The 21,062-nt window shown below is 33.9% G+C and overlaps 1 protein-coding gene across 2 annotated transcripts in view; it reads left to right on the forward strand.

Annotated features, from left to right (window-relative positions):
* The window catches only part of LOC132001214 (pancreatic alpha-amylase), a 41,047-nt gene extending 20,439 nt beyond the window's left edge, over positions 1 to 20,608 (forward strand). Inside the window, exons 1-11 of one of the 2 annotated variants that reach the window (XM_059375573.1) lie at positions 2,360 to 2,445; positions 11,292 to 11,505; positions 11,827 to 11,973; positions 12,794 to 12,991; positions 13,420 to 13,650; positions 14,767 to 14,900; positions 15,658 to 15,780; positions 15,873 to 15,972; positions 18,006 to 18,124; positions 18,234 to 18,359; positions 19,667 to 20,608. In XM_059375573.1, coding sequence (XP_059231556.1) covers positions 11,338 to 11,505; positions 11,827 to 11,973; positions 12,794 to 12,991; positions 13,420 to 13,650; positions 14,767 to 14,900; positions 15,658 to 15,780; positions 15,873 to 15,972; positions 18,006 to 18,124; positions 18,234 to 18,359; positions 19,667 to 19,856 — 1,536 coding nt within the window. In that variant the 5' untranslated portion in view covers positions 2,360 to 2,445; positions 11,292 to 11,337 and the 3' untranslated portion in view covers positions 19,857 to 20,608. Of the gene's footprint in view, positions 1 to 2,359; positions 2,446 to 11,291; positions 11,506 to 11,826; positions 11,974 to 12,793; positions 12,992 to 13,419; positions 13,651 to 14,766; positions 14,901 to 15,657; positions 15,781 to 15,872; positions 15,973 to 18,005; positions 18,125 to 18,233; positions 18,360 to 19,666 lie in introns of those variants that run through there. The other variant, XM_059375572.1, reaches the window with a different exon arrangement.
* The last annotated feature ends 454 nt before the right edge of the window (positions 20,609 to 21,062 follow it).

Genomic DNA, 21,062 nt, shown 5'->3' on the forward strand with positions numbered 1-21,062 from the left:
ATCATATGATCTCCCTAATATGAGGAAGTGGAGATGCAACATGGGGGATTTGTGGGGGTAGGAAAAGAATAAATGAAACAAGATGGGATTGGGAGGGAGACAAACCATAAGTGACTCTTAATCTCACAAAACAAACTGAGGGTTGCTGGGGGGAGGGGGGATGGGAGAGGGTGGTGGGGTTATGGACATTGGGGAGCGTATATGCTATGGTGAGTGCTGTAAAGTGTGTAAACCTGGCGATTCACAGACCTGTACCCCTGGGGCTAATAATACATTATATGTTTATAAAAAAATAAAAAACTAAAAAAAGAATAATATATCAGTGGTAGTTTTTTTATGAAACTGAATTTCATGACTTTTATATGAGAATATGTTTTTATATAATTTTTTAAAGATTCTACTGATTACTTAAGAGCTCAAAATCTGGAAACCATTGGACTAGCTTATTCCAGTAGTCTCTTTCAATATTAATGTTCTCTGATCTTATGATTTATTCTTTCTTCCTACATCACAAGAGAAAAGAAATGTCAAGTAGAATGTCTAAGAATCAAAGAGCTTAATTAAGGGAACTTAATGGTTACGTCAATCAGGATAGAATAGGTGATGTCATAATAACAAAAAACCTGAATTCTCAGTAGCTTACAATAGCCAAGTTTATTTCGCACATTTACCTTAAATCGACAAGGAGACTCTTCGTATTAGTCACTTTATAGTCTGTCACTGAAACTTCATTTTGATACATGCTTTAACAATCACAGAGGCCCCAGAATAAAACATATTACTTTTGCTTTTATTTCATTGCCAAAGGAAATTACATAGATATTCCCAAATTCAACAGGGCAAGGTGTGTAATTCACGTGCAGGGAGGAGCACTGAATATTTATGAATAAGATCTGGAATAAGAACTGTAACAGAGAGGGGTGCCTCTCTGTGGCTCAGTTGGTTAAGCAGCTGAGGACTCTCGATTTATGCTCACGTCATGATCTGAGGGTATTGAGATCAAGCCCTATGTTGGGCTCTGCACTAAGTGTGATGCCTGCTTAAAATTCTCTTTTACCCTCTGGTTCTCGTGCTCATGCTCTCTCTCTCTCTATAAAACAAACACACAAACAAAAACCTCACACTGTAATAGAGAAATATTAATTTTGTTTAGTGTAAAAATTCGAAAAACAGGAAATAGGAGATGAACTACCTTTGCAATTTTCTAAACATATTAATATTAGCTAAACAGGAATTACCAGATTCTAAAATATCTTCAGATAAAGTATTTGATTTTTTTTACAGCTCAGTGATGGAGACTGATAAGCCTAAGTATTGGCTACAAACACACTATAGAGTTAAACTGCTCGGTTTTGAATTTCAGTTTCAGCATTTACTGAAATTTGACCATGGACAAATTACCTTACTTAGTGTACTTCAGTTCCCTTCACTTAAAACTGGGTATAATCATAATTCTATATTGTATTTATGTTTGTGTGAGGAATTAAAGTGATAATACACTGAAATGACACATAATTGTACTCAATATATAATTAGTTGGTTTTAGTTATTTTTATATTTCTATCATGTTTATCAATAATACTATTATCCCCATTTTCCAACTGAGACCTAAATGCAATAGTCTTTGATTTCTCTAAGGGTCACACAGAAGATGGCAAAGCTCAGATTCAAAATTAGATGTTTGGCTTAGAAACTTTGTTTACATTCTAGTCACACTTGTTGAATTTGACACAATCATTTTAATCTTTGTCTTTAAGGTTATTTTATCAAAAAAGTTTTCTTACAGATTGCTATAGATGGTTCAGGAAAGAAAAAGACTAATTGAGATTGGGAGAGGATACTGAAAGAAAGAGAAAGGAAGAAAAAAAGAGAAAGAGAAAAAGAAAGCAAACAACTGGAAAGGCTCAGTGTAATTAGAAGTGGTGGCAGGACAGCAACTTGAGCAGAGGAGAGAAGACTGTGGTTTGTTCAGCAACCGGGAGTGATGGTAGCCAATCAAGTATCATCGTGGAGCTCACATTAGACTTTTTTTTTTTTTTTTAAACAGATTAGGTTTGAAGAATTGGAAAGGGTTGTAGAGCATCTATTGGAAAGAAAAGAATTGTAGAAAATCTATAAGTCCTAAATTCAGCGATTTTTTCTTGCTAAAGAGAAAGCAAAACAAATGTCTGATTTTTGTTTTTCTATAATTGAAAAGACTGACCTGTGGATTTGAGAGGTTGCTGATTTAAAGAAGTGATGTGGCAAGTTATTTTTTTTTAATTTTATTTATTTATTTGATAGACAGAGATCACAAGTAGGGAGAGAGGCGGGCAGAGAGAGAGGAGGAAGCAGGCTCCCTGCTGAGCAGAGAGCTAGATGGGGGCTGGATCCTAAGATCCTGATATCATGACCTGAGCCGAAGGCAGAGGCTTTAACCCACTGAGCCACCCAGGTGCCCCTGTGGTAAGTTATTTTAATGTTTTATGAATATCATGTAGTCCCTATCCCCCACTTTTTTCTTTGAAAGAAATGGTTTCTATCATATGATTTGATATTGCTATTGCTCAATGCTTCACGACCTATTTTAGGTTTGTTGACAACTCAAGTTTCAGTTTCCAGTGGCACAAAATGTACTGTTTGTGTTTGAAGTGTGTCTGAGCCTTGGCTCAAAATGTTTCTTTCATTTAAGAAATCTGGTAGGCAAACTTGATTATATTTGCCTCTTTTCTCTTTCCCATGTAATTTATTATCTTGAGCTCAGTTTCAATTTCCTGTTTTTATTTTCCTTTTTTTAATTTTTTTCTTTTTCTTTTCTTTTTTTTTTTTTGTGAGAATAGAGAGCTTGTAGGAGACAGTTTTGAGAAAATTGTACATGATTCAATGCAAAGTTCAGAAGAATTACCACTTTCTCAGTAAGAGAAACCACTAACTTGACCAAATACTATAGTAATAATACTACCTAAAGCTCTAAAATATTCAAAACAATGAAAATAGAAAAAAATGCAGATAAATAAAAGTGAAAAATAAGCATAGATGTGACATATAAGGTATTTCCATTAAAATGTTTTATGATACTTTAAACAACCTAAAGAAATTTAACTATGGTATCTAGGCTAATAACTACAAATGATAAGAGTAGATAACTTGTCTCTTCTTGGTTAATGTTAATTTATTTACATGTTAAAAAATATATTACTATCTGCCTGAGATAGTAATCAGGCAGATAGGGGGAAAGAACATTGTCATAAGTAATACTTATATAGGTAACTGACTGACATTTATATAAGTAGAAAGAAAGCCATAGAAATAGATACTAGTTATTTTTACTACTACTTTTTACCTAACGTTTTAATAGAGCTCCTTTATTCTATTTATGACATGGTATGATTTAAGTAGACTTTAAGCTGAATCACTGTTTATGGTATTTCATGTATCAAGAGAAATCCTGAATTTATTCTAGAGCTTTTCCCCCAGGATATCATTTATATTGTGCACATTAAATAAAATAACAGATATCTCAATACTGATTGAGAAAAAAAATACTTGAGAGCATAATCTAAGTTAATAGTATTTTCTTCTTCTTCTTTTTCTTTTTTTCATATTTTATTTATTTATTTGAGAGAGAGACAGAGAGAGCATGAGAGGGGAGAAGGTCTGAGGGAGAAGCAGACTCTCCGCGGAACTGGACCCTGGGACTCGATCCTGGGACTCCGGGATCATTATCTGAGCCGAAGGCAGTGGCTTAACCAACTGAGCCCCTATTTTTTTCTTCTTAGCATTGTATATGTTTTATTGGCACTTAAAGAATAAATACCTCTTAAGGAGTATTGCTTTTTACCAAATGTCCTAGTTCAAGTTTTTAAGGAACTCCCAATATATCTAATTTGACATATTATAGTAGCCCTTAAAGCTTTAAAATAGAAGGAAATTTCCTCTTTGTAAGGCAATTCACGCAATATGAGATATGGGCAATGGAGCATTGATATTAGTATTAATAACTGTGAAATCTTCTCTGAGGAAAACAATTTTAGGAAATCCATAATGGGAAGTAGACATAACAACAATTTCAAGTTTCTTATTTTTTTGTTTTTTTAAATATTTTCTTTGTTTATTTGAGAGAAAGAGAGGATGAGCCAGGGGAGGGCCTGGGGGAGAGGGAGAAGCAGGCTCCCACTGAGCAGGCCTGATTCAGGCCTTGAGCCTGGGACACTATGATCATGACCTAAGCCAAAGGCAGAGGCTTAACTGACTTAGCCACCCAGATCCCCCTTTTTTTGTTTTGTTATTGATATCAAAGATGTCAAGGATTTGTTTGCAGATTTTACTTCACATGATATAAGATGCTTTAGTTGTTTTAATGTCTCTCCTTATGGAGTTTATAACTCTTTAGATTGATTGAGATAAAAATTAAGATTAAATGAGAAAATCTTTGACAATGACTGACCCTTGATAGAAGATTATTGTATAATTGTATACATCCATCTATGCTGTGATACTAGTAAAATTTCTCAGCTTATGTTTGCAAGTTATCTGTTATTTTAATAATAGCATCATAAAATACATGGAAATCAATATTAAAAACAGTTCAGAGATAATGGATGAGGCAGTGATGAGAAGTTATTTCAAAATCAACATGTGATCTCCTATAAGCTTTAAGAGGTTAAAACAAAAAGAGAGAAAAAGAAAAGAAAGTGTGGAAAAAAGAGCAGGTGGAAAACCTTGCTGGTTCCTTCTTATCACTATTCCCATGGGGGGGTATGCAAATACTTCTGAGAGTAGAAGGTATTATTAGAATTTGGAAAGAATGGAATGGAAAGAGATAATGTCCAAGTGACTATAAGTGAGAGTAGAAAGAGAGCATGAGTTTAGAGCAGTTTGAATAGTACCAGCAATAAAAATAATAAAACAGTAATAGCAACATCATAGAAACCAAATATATTGGGTTTTTAATATATCATGTACTGGGTAACAGTATTATTGATGTTAATTCACTCAATCATGATGACAACTTTATGAGGTACATGTTACATTTTCTTGTTCATAGATAAAGAGATTATTCCCCCCACTCCCCGCGCAAAAAATGATTATTTTCCAGGGCCACATAGATAATAAATGACAACGTCAGGATTTAAACTGTAGTTTATCTAACTCCTAAGGTCATTTTCTTAACATTTGGAAGCTTAACTATGAAGTTCAAACCGTGCTCTTCTCTAATTCTAAACTCATTATCACCATCAGCCCTATATCATCCACTGTCTAGTCAGTCTTCGCTCTTTTTTCTTATTCTGATATTCATCTTCATCTAGTTGGTCTCTTGTCCTCCCCAAAAACTCTTCTTCCTATTTGTTTTTGAAAACCTTTCTCTGGTGCCTGGGTGGGTCAGTCGGTTAAGTGTCTGCCTTCCACTCAGGTCACAATCCCAAAATCCTGGGATTGAGACCTGCTCAGGCTCCCTGCTCAATAGGGAGTCTGCTTCTGCCCTCTGCCCCTCCTCACTGCTTGTGATCTCTCCCTCTCTCTGACTGAAATAAATAAATAAAATCTTAAAAAAAAAAAAAAAAGAGAGAGAGAGAGCTGTTGGGGCACCTGGGTGGCTAGGTGGGTTAAGCTGCTGCCTTCGGCTCAGGTCATGATCTCAGGGTCCTGGGATCGACTCCCGCATCGGGCTCTCTGCTTGTCAGGGAGCCTGCTTCCCTCTCTCTCTCTCTCTCTCTCTGCCTGCTTCTCTGCCTACTTGTGCTCTCTCTCTGTCAAATAAATAAAATCTAAAAAAAATTAAAAGAGAGATGTCAAAAGAAACTGGAGAAATTAATGTTAATAATAAATTTGAGGGACGCCTGGGTGGCTCAGTTGGTTGGACGACTGCCTTCGGCTCAGGTCATGATCCCGGAGTCCCAGGATCGAGTCCCGCATCGGGCTCCCAGCTCCATGGGGAGTCTGTTTCTCCCTCTGACCTTCTCCTCGCTCATGCTCTCTCTCACTGTCTCTCTCTCTCAAATAAATAAATAAAATCTTTAAATAATAATAATAATAATAATAATAAATTTGATTTAGCCTAATGAGTCACAAAATACTATTTCAACATAAATGGCATAAAATTATTTTTTACACTAATTTCTAAGACTAATTCTTCAAAATTTGGAGTGTATTTTACACTTATAGCACATCTACATTCAGACTAGCATTTTAGGATCTCAGTAGCCAAATATTGCCTGTGGCTATGATATTGGACATTACACCTCTAGAATTCTATGATAACCATTGGTGTAATACAGAGAATGCTGATTTGTGGTAGAATCTATTGTCAAATCACTGGCTCTATTTACCATATGAGCCTAGACAATTTATTCAGTTTATCTGGCATTAGTTCCTTCATGTGTACAAAGGTTTTACAAAGATTACATTGTATCACATAATTTCTGACACTTTGGAAAATCATTGAGAACATCACCCATGTTATGCCTGAATTTTATACAATGGGTGAAATTTAGTCTTTTTTTTTTTTTATTTTAAGACTTTACTTATTTATTCTGACACAGAGAGAGAGAACGCAAGCACAAGCAGGGGAAGGGGCAAAAGTAGAGGGAGAGCAAGGAGCCAGATGTGGGACTCAATCCCAGAACCCTGGGATCATGACAAAGGCAGATGTTTAACCAACTGAGCCACCCAGGTGTCTCTGGAATTTAGAGTTTTATGTTACAAAAATTTATTGATCATATAAGCCATTATGCTATGTGTTTTGTTAGTTTCTAAGAATATTAGGTAGAAGGTCTACCTTTAAGAAGTTTGGTATAGAATGATGAGCATGAAAATACTTAGCTATCTATAGTATATTTATAATATAAATCAAATATAGCTTAATAATATCATGTAAGTTAAAAAATTATCATACAGAGGAGTTATTAACTATGCCTGGAAATATCAGGATAAGCTTCAAAAGACGCTACTTCAGCTGCATCTGGAAGAAAGAATAGCTGTTAAGTACACAAGGATGTTGGTTAAGTACATAAGGATGTTGGAAGGTGATATTTGGAAAATCATGGAGCAATGAAATTGTTTGTGAAATGAGAGGGAATTTTAGTTTTACAATGGATAAGTGTTAGCGTCTGCACATTTATGTCTACTTTCCCCCAAAATTTGCATGTTGAAACCCTAACTTCCAGTGCCATGGTATAAGGCTGTGGGGCCTTTTAGATGTAATTAGGTTTAGATGAAGTCATGAGAGTGGACTCCCATGATGGGATCGGTGTCCTTATAAGAAGAGAAAGAGACTGGAGCACTCTCAGTTCTCCACCATGTAAAGATACAGGAGAAAATGGCTATCTGTGTCTCACCAGACACTGGAACTGCCGACATTTTGATTTCAGGCTTCCCAGCCTCCAGATCTATGAGAAATAAATATTTGTTGTTTAATCCACCAGTTATATGTTTTAACATATAAAACATGTTTTATATGTTAAAATAATTTTATTTTAACAACTTGAACTAAGAAAGTAAGACTACTTGTGTTTACATGGTGGGTTAGAAGAAGGACCAAAGGAAAGCAGTAGGGTTGATAGAGGAGTAATTATGGACCATAGTGTTCTGCATAAACCTTCCTTAAAACTGGTACTTCCTTGTTTTTCCTCATCTTAATGAATGATATCACCAAATACTTTTCTATATTTTTTCTCTTTCCCTCATTCTTCAGCTCTAATATATCCATAAACCTATTGCCTTTCTGTCTCTGAATTATATCCTGTCAGTGCTCTTAGTCTAAGCCACTCACCTCTTTCCCAGATCACCCAAAAATTGCAACTGATCTCCTTATCTCTACTCTTATCTTCACATAGTCCAATTTCTTCATGACAGCAAGTGTGATTTTCTTTTCAAATATACCAAACTTTCTTCACCTGCTTTTTACAGACTCAAAGACTTTCTCATTATATTCTACAAGGTCCTAAATGAACTGGCCTAATAGACCTCATATCAGTTTACCCTTCACTTTATTACACATTGCTTAGCTACTTTTTTTTTTTTTAATGTCACTTTGTTTTTTTTCTTTTTTTTCCCTTGGGTTGTTTCTGTTGTATTTTCCTCTAGATTGTTCTTTCTCTCATCTTCAAATGACTGGCTCCTTATCTGTCAAATCCTAGCTGAAAATCATTTCCACAGAGAAATCTTCCTGACTTCCTATTAAAATAACTTGATGACAAAGTCATTTTCTATTTTATTACTGTTAATTCATACTTGTTCTTACTGAAATTATTGAACTTATCTTCAGTTGTTTATTATTATTATTATTAATTCATATATTTTCTTTTTTAAATTCCTTTTCCTTTTTTCAGCTTTTTATATAAATTCTAGTTAGATCACATATAGTGCAAAATTGGTTTCAGGAGTAGAATTAAGTGGTTTATCACTTACATACAACACCCAGTGCTCATTATAACAAGTACCCTCCTTAAGGACACTCCTTAAGGGCACTCCATAGAGCCCTCCTAACAAGTGCCTATCATCCATCTAGCCCATCCCACACCCACTTGCCTCCCTCAACCCTTACTTTGTTCTCTATTATTAAGAGTTTCTTACAGTTTGTTTCCCTCTCTCCTCTTTTTTTCCCTCCCATATGTTCATAGGTTTTATTTCTTTTTATTTTTTTAAGATTTTATTTATTTATTTGACAGAGAAATCACAAGTAGGCAGATAGGCAGGCAGAGAGAGATAGAGAGAGAGAGAGAGAGAGGGAGGAGGAAGCAGGCTCCCTGCCAAGCAGAGAGCTCAATGCGGGACAGTCCCTGAGATCATGACCTGACCCAAAGGCAGAGGCTTAACCCACTTACCCACCCAGGCACCCTCTTTCTTAAAATTTATTTTATTATCTTTTTTTATTTTTAAAGATTTTATTTATTTATTTATTTGAGAAAGAGTGCAGAGCAAGAGCGAGAGAGCAGTAGTGGAGGTAAGAGGGAGAGGGACAAGCAGACTCCCCACTGAGCAGGTAGCCCAATGTGAGAGTCGATTTCAGAACTCTGGGATCGATGGTGGATGTTTAGCTGACTGAACCACCCAGGTGCACCATCTGTTTTATTTCTTAAATTCCACATATGAGCGAAATAATATGATATTTGTCTTTCTCTGACTGACTTATTTTGCTTAGCATGATAAATTCTAGGTCCACCCATGTTATTGCAAGTGGCAAGATTTCATTTTTTAAATTTTATTTAAATTCCAAGTTAGTAAACATATAGTTTAGTATTGGTTTCAAGAGCAGAATTTAGTGATTCATCACTTACATATAACATCCAGTGCTCATCCTACAAGTTTTCTCTTTCAAACACATCACCCATTTAGCCCATTCCCCACAAACCTCCCCTCCAGCAACCTTCAGTTTGTTCTCTTTATCTATACAGGCCATATGGTTTGCCTTCCTTTTTGTTTTTATCTTATTTAATTTTCCTTCCCCCTCCCATTATGTTCAGTTAGCCAATGATTCATTAGTTGTATAACACCCAGTGCTCCTCACTGCATGTACTCTCCTTAATACCCATCACTGGGGTACCCCATTCCCCAAACCCTCTCCTCTGTAACCCTCTCTCCTTTGCTTCCCAGAGTCCAGAGTCTCTCATGGTTTGTCTCTGTCTCTGATTTCTTCCCATTCCATTTTCCCTCCTTTCCCCTGTGGTCCTCTGTGCTATTCCTTATGGTCCACATATGAGTGAAACCATATGATAATTGTCTTTCTCTGCTTGACTTATTTCACTTAGCATAATACATTCTAGTTCCATCCACATTGTTGCAAATGGCATGATTTCATTCTTTTTTATGGTTAATATTCCATTACACACACACACACACACACACACACACACACACCACTTCTTTATCCATTCATCAGTCAATGGACATTTGGGCTTTTTCCATAGTTTGGCTGTTGTTGATAATGCTGCTATCAACAAAGGGGTTCATGGACTCATTTGAATCTATATTTTTGTATCCTTTGGGTAAATACCTACTAGTGCAATTTCTGGGTCACAAGGTAGTTCTATTTATAATTTTTTGAGGAAGCTCCATACTGTTTCCCACAGTAGTCACACCTGTTTTTATTCCCACCAACAGTGTAAGAGGGTTCCCCTTAATCCATCTCTTTACCAACATCTGTTGTTTCTTGTATTGTTAATTTTAGCCATTCTGACAGGTGTGAGGTGATACTTCATTATAGTTTTGATTTGTATTTCCCTGATTGTGAGTAATGTTGAGCATTCATATATTTTCTTTCCTCAGTAGAATGTAAGCTTCTTCAGAATAAGAATCCTGTCTTATTCATCACTGTATCCTGAAAATCATCCACATGCTTAAGCAAAAAGCAGCATTCAGTTTAAGCAAAGTGCTTATTGGATAAATGGTTTAAGTTTTCCCCATCCTATTATTCTCTTTTATAGGTTTTTACTTATAGTAGGAAAAAAAAATGGGATTGAGTTCATCAATTTAATGTCCTATCAGGTATAAGAGATATTTAGCCTGGGCCACCTGGGTGGCTCCATTGTTAGGTGTCTGCGTTTGGCTCAGGCTATGATCCCTGGGTCCTGGGATTGAGCCCCACATCGGGCTCCCTCCTCGGCGGGAAGCCTGCTTTCTCTCTCCCACTCCCCCTGCTTGTGTGCCTGCTCTAGCTGTCTCTCTCTCTCTCTCTGTCAAAGAAATAAATAAAATCTTTTTTAAAAAGACAGTGATGAGAGAGAGAGATTTAGCCAAAGGGAGAAAAAACCAAAACACTCTACTGCTCTAGGCATTGCATTAAGCATCTTATTTGATGGAGGTGGGGAAAGGGTCTGTTTCCTCAATTCATGGGCATTCAACTTCCAAATAATTTCTTAAATCTTAATGCAGACATTTAAATAGCTAAAAATTAAGGTTGGTGGTGTAAAAATAGAATGGGATTGAATATCCTATTTCTTTTTGAAATTGAAACATTATAATGTTTGCAAATAAATAGTTAAGGCAGTGTTTTGACTATAAGTTCAGTTGACTTTGATTGTGATTGTCCTATTAGTGAAGGTCTTCAGAAATAAAACCTAATCCTAATTAAATAATACATGATTAAGGATTCTTTAGATATAAGTTGCCAGATGTTTAAAAAGGTTAATATTCCCTCAGTAAGGAAAACATTAAGTTCTAAAAGGTCATTTAGATTGTTTTCCTGGGTAAGTTGTTTATAAGATATTCTTCACCTGTTAATATTATCATTGATAATCCTTTTCTGATTTTGAATAAACACTTTATGTGTTTATTCATGTTAACATTTACTTAGTAAAACATGTTTCTTACAGGAAGATAAATACTTGCTGCAAGGAATGCTGGCAACTTCAAAGCAAAATGAAGGTCTTTCTATTGCTTTCAATCATTGGGTTCTGCTGGGCTCAGTATGCCCCAAATACCAAACCTGGACGGACAACTATTGTCCATCTGTTTGAGTGGCGCTGGATTGACATTGCTCTTGAATGTGAGCGATACTTAGCTCCAAAAGGATTTGGAGGGGTTCAGGTGGGTATTGTTCACAGTATAAATTGTGGTTTGCTATGCTTATAGTAAATGGCTATCATGATCTGAATCTGTGAAGCTGAAACGTTTTACTGAGGAAGAAAAAAGTTTAGTATTGTTGGCAATGTTATGTTTTGTTTCTGATATAATCCTTCTTCAGCAGGACGTTTCCAATATGTTGTTAATATTTTCATGTGTTTGTTAAAAATGTAGCTGTATATACAAAGATTAAGAAATTATTTTAGATTATTGATTAGTCTCTAGAGTACCCAGTGATATAAAGTAACCCATAATTTGATACTTATTATGATTTTTTATTTGTAGATCTCTCCACCCAATGAAAATGTTGTGATTAATAACCCTTCAAGACCTTGGTGGGAAAGATATCAACCAGTTAGCTACAAGTTATGCACAAGATCAGGAAATGAAGATGAATTCAAAGACATGGTGACTAGATGTAACAATGTTGGTGTAAGTGAATTAAAGTTTCCTTTAAAAAATATTTAGGAAAATAATTTCTCCTCTCTCCTGCTTGTTTTGAAGAAAATGTTTTCCATATTTATTTTTTATTTTACTTTACACTTAAGCTATTACTGAAATTTAATTATTACCTTATGTTCAGCTTTTGTGAATTTTTGTATATGTACTATTTGTGTACTAAAGAAATTTAAGTCAAAGTTTAAAGTGAACTTACTTATAAAGCAAGTATGAACTTTTAGTTCTAAAACTATATAAATTTCTGGGGAATACTTTTCTAGTTAGGAATTGGAAATTCTCATTGTGATATTTGCCGTAATTTTTGTGTGACTTGTATCTCCACCTACAATTCCTGGGTCTTCTTTCACATAGGGTTTTTGATGGTAAATAATTATATTCTTTTTGGCAAGGAGCATGAGAGACAATATTTACCTTCAGATGCTTAATAAATAATAAAGGCTATCTACTTCTTTCTTAGGATGATGCATGGAAATTTCAAAGACCACTACTCTTTGCATCTCAGCTGATTCTTACCTCCCCCCCAAAAAGGCTGCATTTTTTCATAGTTATGGTAGTTTCAGTTCTATAATTTTATCACATATATAAGAATTTTACCAAGATGATAGAAAGCAGATAGGTATTCAGTTCACATTAATTTCCCTTCACTCTTGACTTTTGATTTACTAAGAAGAGAAGTTAAAAAATAACAAAGACCTATTTTGGAGGTGATTAACATACCATAAACTTCAGTCAATAATACCATAGATTATTACCTCTGTATAAGTCACACTGAAATAAAAACTTTGTTTTTCAGGTCCATATTTATGTGGATGCTGTAATTAATCATATGTGTGGGAATGGTGTGGGTGCAGGAACGAGCAGTACTTGTGGAAGTTACTTCAACCCTGGATATAGAGATTTTCCAGCAGTCCCATTCTCTGGTTGGGATTTTAATGATGGTAAATGTAAAACTGGAAGTGGAGATATTGAGAATTATAATGATCCTTATCAGGTAATTAAAGAAAAAAACCCACAGTGATCTAAATAAAGAGCTATCTGTGCCTTTAATTATCTACATATAGTTTATTGATCTTCATTTTAAATACTGGCCTGGATTCCTTAGGAAAATAGGATTCCAACTATGACTCTTTAAAAGTAAGAAACTTGAATTGATATGTAAAACATTTTTCCCAATTTAATTTGTCCCAATCAAAAAGCTCATCTACTTTATTTCCTACATACTCCATTTTTATACTTTGAAAATATACTTTGAAAATATTTCAAAGGCATGTCCCTACTAGAGTGTCAGTATCTCCAGTTCCTAATGCAAGGAAGACACTACAGAAATATCTGTTAATGAATAAATGAATGCATAATTAAATAGATTCTCAGGTAAAGGTGATGTTTTATGTATCGCTCACAAAATGTTTACTTTAATAGGTCAGAGATTGTCGTCTGGTTGGTCTTCTTGATCTTGCACTAGAGAAAGATTATGTGCGTTCTACAATCGCTAAATATCTGAACCGCCTCATTGACATTGGTGTAGCAGGGTTCAGAATTGATGCTTCTAAGCACATGTGGCCTGGAGACATGAAGGCAATTTTGGATAAGCTGCATAATCTAAATACAAAGTGGTTCTCTGAAGGAAGTAAACCTTTCATTTACCAGGAGGTACACTAATACATATATGTATCTGTATTTCATGTGTATATGAAATAATATAATTTAATTCAGTAGAAAATAAGTGATAGGAGTGCGTGGGTGGCTCAGTCAGTTAAGTGGCTGCCTTTGGCTCAGATCATGATCCCAAGCTCCTGGGATCAAGCCCGGCAGGCTCACTGCTCTCTGGAGAGCCTGCTTCTCCCTCTCCCTTTGCCTGCTGCTCTATCTACCTGTGCTCTCTATCTGTCTGACAAATAAACAAAAAAATATAAAATAAATTTTAAAAAAGAAAATAAGTGATAGATTTAATTAATACAATTTCAGTTGTTTATGGGCTAAATCATTTATATAGAAGAGTTTTCTTGAACCTCTTTTAGTGAGACAGTATCTAACACCTAACTCTTTATCACAAGAAGTTTTATGGAACTGCAGAGAATTTATTTAGGCTGCAGACATCTGTGTCTTTTACCATCTCCCCAGAGACCTTTAGAAAAGACAGATAATACTACAGTGGCTTTTTTGAGCCAGTCTATCTGAGTTTACATTCTGGCATTAGCACTATCATCTGTGTTCACTTAGGCAAATTGATTAACCTCTCTGTGTAACATTTTTTTTCACATGAAAAAAAGGGATGATAATCGTTATACTTTTGTCTAAATATTAATGAGCTAACATAGTCAAGCATTTACAAATGTTGTGAACCCGATATCAAGTGCTATAGAAATGCAAGCCTTTTTATTATCGTTATGTGCAAGACTAAAATTATGACAGCATTCTCGCAGGCCAACAGTTCACCTTGTTATATTATTTTTTAAATATTGTAGCATATAATTTAGCACATAAAAAGAATCTTTTTTTAGGGAAAGCCATTTACACTTTTTCAAATAATATAAATAGTTTCAATCCATTTTCTATATAATAGTATTCTTGTTGGTTAATTATCTTTAAAGTTCTGATTTAAAATGATATTTCAAAAAAAAAAAAAAACAAACCAGTAGACCTGAAGAAAATATTTTTTAAAAAAGGATGAACTTGATTTTAGTGTTTCAATTTAGGGCAATAAATATTTTTAGGGGTAAAAAATAGTTAAAAAAATAAAATGATATTTCCCTATATTTCTACTAGGTAATTGATCTGGGTGGTGAGCCAATTAAAAGTGCAGAGTACTTTGGAAATGGCCGTGTGACAGAATTCAAGTATGGTGCAAAACTAGGCACAGTTCTGCGCAAGTGGAATGGAGAGAAGATGGCTTACTTAAAGTAAATGAAATATAATTGTCTTTTAAATTATTTCAAAGATGTATTAGTCTTATTATCCCAATCTGAGTTAGCTTTGGAACTTATTTAGAACTTTTAAGGATTCAGTTACTAGTAATGAGGGTTATAGTTCCCCACACTCCAATTTATCATCTTTATTATTAAGAATGTCAATCATGAGGGTATCTAGAAACCCAAAACATACCCTAGAGATACTATATTTGACTCATGTTTGCATATAGTATGTGAAGGCCATGTTATTGTTAAAATGATTGCATCATTTATGAAGTACTTACAAGGTGACTATTTTTAATTTACATATACTTATTTACATATTTTATATAAAATTATTTACATATATTGTCAATTATTTTCAAATATTAGAATATTTACATTGTAACAATATAATATTGAAACCTACTTTTAATCCAGTTTTCCATTCTGTATGATATCATATGGATATTGATCATTCCGAAGTTTTATCTAAGTTATAATATACTAAAATCTCTAAAAATGACTTTTTTTATAACAAAAATCTTATAACTGTAATGTGAATGTAATACAAGTAATTCATACATTTATACATACATGGAATGTATAATGTATCTGTATATTGTTTATATATTTTTTAAAAACTCCTATAGAATAATCATTTTAATTAGAAAATTTCATTTGGGCCTGCTATACCAAAAGAACTACACATTCGGGTTATCCTAAAGCTATTGGAAAAGAATACATATCTTTGTGTGTGTTTTAATAGGAACTGGGGAGAAGGATGGGGTTTTATGCCATCTGATAGAGCACTTGTCTTTGTTGATAACCATGACAATCAGCGAGGACATGGAGCTGGAGGAGCATCTATTCTTACATTCTGGGACTCTAGGTAGGTAATAAAGCACCCCCCTTTTTTTAACTTACCTTTTAATGATGCTAAAAATATTTTCTTTTATGATGATATCATTTTGTAACCTTCAGACTGTACAAAATGGGAGTTGGATTTATGCTTGCTCATCCATATGGGTTTACACGAGTAATGTCAAGCTTCCGTTGGCCAAGGTACTTTGAAAATGGAAAAGTAAGTTTTGGTGTTATCCAAAATATATTTTTCTCAAGGAAGGGAATGGAATTTTATTGTAATTGTACATGATGCTATTATATTTACTATTTATCAAATATTGACATGCAAACCTGATATAGGACACTGTTAGTAATGCAGTAGATATTAAAGAATTAAAATTCATGGTCTTTATTGTGAGAGTATTCAAGCAATATCAGAAATATGACAAAATATGAGTGAGAAATACACTCACCCCAAAGAAGCACTTAAAAGTAAGGGTATAGTGAAAAAAAAAAAAGAAAAAAAAATAAGGATATAGTAAGGAAAATATGCACTTTTTATAAGTACCTACTTCATAGGGTTGATATAAGGATAAGTTAACACTTGTAAAGAACTTAAAACAGTACCTGCCCATAATACAAACAATATATTTTTTTAAATACTTTGAAAAAAAAGTTGTATGGAATCCAATGAAATTATTCAGTTGAACTGGGATCAAATAGGGAAAGTATCTTTTAAGAGGAAAGAAAATATAGAGGAGGATATTTTAATATATATTAAAGAGGAGAAATTTGCAAACTATTTGGGGAAATGTAAAGATGAGAAAAATATTTGAGGTAATAGAGGATATTAAATAGCAATTTTATTTATTTATTTTTAAAGATTTTATTTATTTATTTGAGAGACAGAGATCACAAGTTGGCAGAGAGGCAGGCAGAGAGAGAAAGGGGGAAGCAGGCTCCCTGCAGAGCAGAGAGCCCAATATGGGCTCCATCCCAGGACACTGAGATCATGACCTGAACTGAAGGCAGAGGCTTAACCCACTGAGCTACCCTGGCACCCTGAATAGCAATTTTAAAAAGGGAACTGAGAAATAAAATTATGAATGTATTTGGAAATTAGTGGAATTTTTTTTTCTTTTTTAAACTGAAGATTTCAGGGTGCTTGGGTGGCTCAGTTGGTTAAGCGACTGCCTTCAGCTCAGGCCATGATCCCAGAGTCCTGGGATTGACTCCCGCATCAGGCTCCCTGCTCCACTGGGAGTCTGCTATTCCCTCTGATCTTCTCCCTTCTCATGTTCTCTCTCACTATACCTCTCTCAAATAAATAAATAAAATTTTTAAACTGAAGATTTCTGATGCATCATTGAATAGCAACTTCATACCTAAAGTAAAAAACACTTTTCACTACAAACCAGACTGATATTTACCTGGTTTCTTCCATTTTTTTTTCTATGACTATCATTAAAAGTGCCAATCAGAAAAGCACAATATTAAAACTTTGGTCAATTTAATAAAGAATATTGTGAAGTATTGATTAACACATTTATCTAGAAGAAAGAATGAAGGAAATGAGTGCTTATTTAGCAATTTATCATATTCAAGGCATTTTCATATGTATTATTTAAATTTTATAGCAACTAAACAATATCCCCGTTTTATAGAAGAAAATTAGACACAGAGAAGATATGTATATTAACTAAGTTTTCTTGACTAATAGTAATAGAATCTTTGTTTCCATTCTACTGTTTCTGACACTGGAATCCTTGCCACTTCAATATCATTGCACTATTGACAGTGATATTTATTAAAAATTCCATGGCAGGGACGCCTGGGTGGCTCAGTCGGTTAAGCCACTGCCTTCAGCTTGGGTCATAATTCCAGAGTCCTGGGATCGAGTCCCGCATCGGGCTCCTTCTTTCTCTGCCTCTGCCTGCTTGTGTACTTGTGCTCACTCTGTCTCTCTCTCTCTGACAAATAAATAAATAAAAATCATTAAAAAAAATTCCATGGCAATTCCTTGGAAAGAAAATAAAAGGGCAAAAAACCCTTACCTTTAAAATATGGCACTAGAGAATGAAAAATTGGCAAGACAATGGTGAGGACTTGGTAAAAGACTGTAAAAATACCAAGGGATTTAGATTCTAAATGAAGACAATGCAGAGACACAAGACAGATTAGGTTTGGTGTTCTGGAGAGAAAAGAGACAAATACATGAAATGTTAAAAGTCAGGGCTTTTAAAATTTTTTCTTTTTTTCTCTTTACTTAAGGATGTTAATGATTGGATTGGGCCACCAAATAATAATGGGGTAATTAAAGAAGTTACAATTAATCCAGACACTACTTGTGGTAATGATTGGGTCTGTGAACATCGATGGCGTCAAATAAGGTGGGCATTCTTATTTAGAGATGTCTTCTAATAATAAACATTCTTAACATTTCATTTCATTAAACTGTTAATGTATTCATTAGCATTTTATGTGGTATTATATTTTTAGGAACATGGTTATGTTCCGTAATATAGTTGATGGCCAACCTTTTACAAACTGGTGGGATAATGGTAGCAACCAAGTAGCTTTTGGAAGAGGAAACAGAGGATTCATTGTCTTTAACAATGATGACTGGTAAGCAGATCTCAATTAGAAATAACATTTTATATTAAAATGTTCTTGATTTACTACTTTCTCTTCTTGCACATTTACTTTTTTCATATCTGAAAAATTCCTTAGTGGATTAAGAAACCACAGAAATCAGAAGAAAAATGATGATGGCTTTTATTCTGATCTCTTCTTTATAAGGGTTCTCTGTTCTAAGTAGAGTGATTTTATGTGCATCCTTGCCTGTTACATGCAGATATATGAGGCACACACATAGGCTCACATATACACCCCACACAAAATACGCAGAATAGTTAATATAAAGGTTGTGAAATCACTAGAACTAATAATCCCCCTCACTTTTTAAATAATGGAAAATTATTGCCTCAATAATTTGAAGTGCCTTTTTTTAGTTTTCTCTTTCAAGTATTCTTGTATCTGTTTTTTTTCTTTTTTGTTCACTTCCCTTTCTGACAAATAATATATTTTTTAAAGCATATGTATAAAGAACCTGTATCTTATGGTTGGTCAGTGATTCACTTCAGGAGATTTTCAATTTTTGTTCTGAGACTGCTTCTTACTTTCATTGGTTATACTTACATCCTTTGCCTCTAGTGTATTGATTTCCTAATATATAGAACTAGGACTTAGAAGATGTCTTTGCAAGAAGTTGAAATGTCTCAATTCCAAGGCCAGTTTTCACTCATGCTTAATTCATTTTAGCCTACATTATATTTTACTGAGAAAAAGATAAATCAAATATATCTTTTTCTTGCCAAAAGAAGCTATGGCTTCTTAAATTCTTCTTTAATGTCTGTCTTTTGGATGGGAAAAGCAAAATAAATTTATGAGAGAGCTTTATATTTAAAACTATATACTTCTTCATAAAATGCTAAACTATTTTTACTTCCAGCCCAAATTCATTTTCTCCTCTTGTGAAATATTTTTGCAGAAATAACCAAGTTTAAATTATTGAAAGTAATTAGTATTTTCTTAAGTTTAGATGAGGACAAATTTAAAATATTTGTGTTTACCACAAGAAGTACTTTTATCTAAGAGTGACAATTCACTCAAATTTTCACTGATATTCCTCAACCATAATTTTGTGGTAATATTTACTGCTGACTAAGAAATTGCTAAGCTTTATGTAAAATTACTTTTAGTTTTGGAAAACTGTTCACATCTACTAGAGAGGTCTTTATATTTTCTTCTCACTGAGTTGAGTCTTTGACTGCTTAAAGTTCTACAGCACACAGTTAAGCTTTTAGAGATAGTCTGAAATCTTGCTTTTAATTGTGCTAAATTCAAGTTAAATCTTAAATTTTATTTTACAGGTCATTATCTTTAACTTTGCAAACTGGTCTTCCTGCTGGCACATATTGTGATGTTATTTCTGGAGATAAAATTGATGGCAATTGTACGGGAATTAAAATCTATGTTTCTGGGGATGGAAATGCTCATTTTTCTATTAGTAACTCTGCTGAAGATCCATTTATTGCAATTCATGCTGAATCTAAATTATAAAACTTGAAATAAATAAGTACACATACTCAGAGAAATAACCAAGTGTATTTCTTTTTGTGTGTGTGTGTGTGTATTCTTACAATTCGTTAATTTTTGGTAAAAGCTGTAAGTAATCAAATTGAAAAGCTCAGAAAAGCATAAAAATCACATATAATTATATAATTATAATGTAGCTACAATTGATACCATGTTATATTTTAGAAAACTCATGATGACTTATTTGTCAAAAGAATTTCTAAGAATTCAGGGAGTCATCTTAACAAATATGCTTGTTGCCATTAACACTATTTCCCAGTATGTATTTATGTATTTCTTCCAAAAAAAAAAAAGTGTTTCTAATAGTTAGGAATATCTGATTTAATTCTTCCCATACAAAGTTATAACATTTGAGTGACTTCAACTTTATGAAAGCTCTTTTACAGTTAATAAGTTAAAAAATAAACTTAAATTATGCAAGATATAAGTCTCAGTTATGGAACTCATAAAAATCTTCTACTTTCTCTCAATTTTTCTCTTCTCTTTGTAATGTCTTTAACTTGATGTAGATGTATGGGTTTTTTGTTCCATTTCTTAACCCCCATATGGATGGATGTAATTATTTAGGACTCTCATTATACCATATGTTCTGGATTTTCTTCCTGATCCTCCAGCTATTCATTTTCCTTCACCTTGACTTTTAAAGTGAAATTTGGTAAGGATCTTATCTGTGTCTTATAACTGTCAGTTGTTTTTCTTATGCTTAAATGATAAAATAAAAGCCATAATTTGGAAATTCCCTCTTCTTTTCACCTGTAAATTTATCTATAATTATTCTTAATATTATTATCATTATTATTTTGAGGGAGAGAGAAAATAGGGAGGGGCAGAGGTAGAGAGAGAATCTTAAGCAGACTCCATGCCCAGCACAGAGCCCCAACAGGGGCCTTGATCTCACAACCCTGAGATCATGATCTGAGCCAAAATCAAGAGCTGGGTACTTAACCAACTGAGCCACGCAGAAACCTGGTCCCTATTATTATTATTTTTTTCTTTCTTTCTGTCATAATGAAGAAAGTGTACTTTATTTTATCAAGGGCCATTCTCTTCACTTGTGTTAATACCGTTCCATTTTTATCTGGTGGGTAACTTTATTTCTTAAATTACCCTTTTTTCAGAGCACCTGAGTGGCTCAAGTTGGTTAAGCATTGGAATCTTGATTTCCACTCA

This window comes from Mustela nigripes, chromosome 14 (assembly GCF_022355385.1).
Source record: "Mustela nigripes isolate SB6536 chromosome 14, MUSNIG.SB6536, whole genome shotgun sequence".
In the NCBI taxonomy this organism is placed as follows: domain Eukaryota; kingdom Metazoa; phylum Chordata; class Mammalia; order Carnivora; family Mustelidae; genus Mustela; species Mustela nigripes.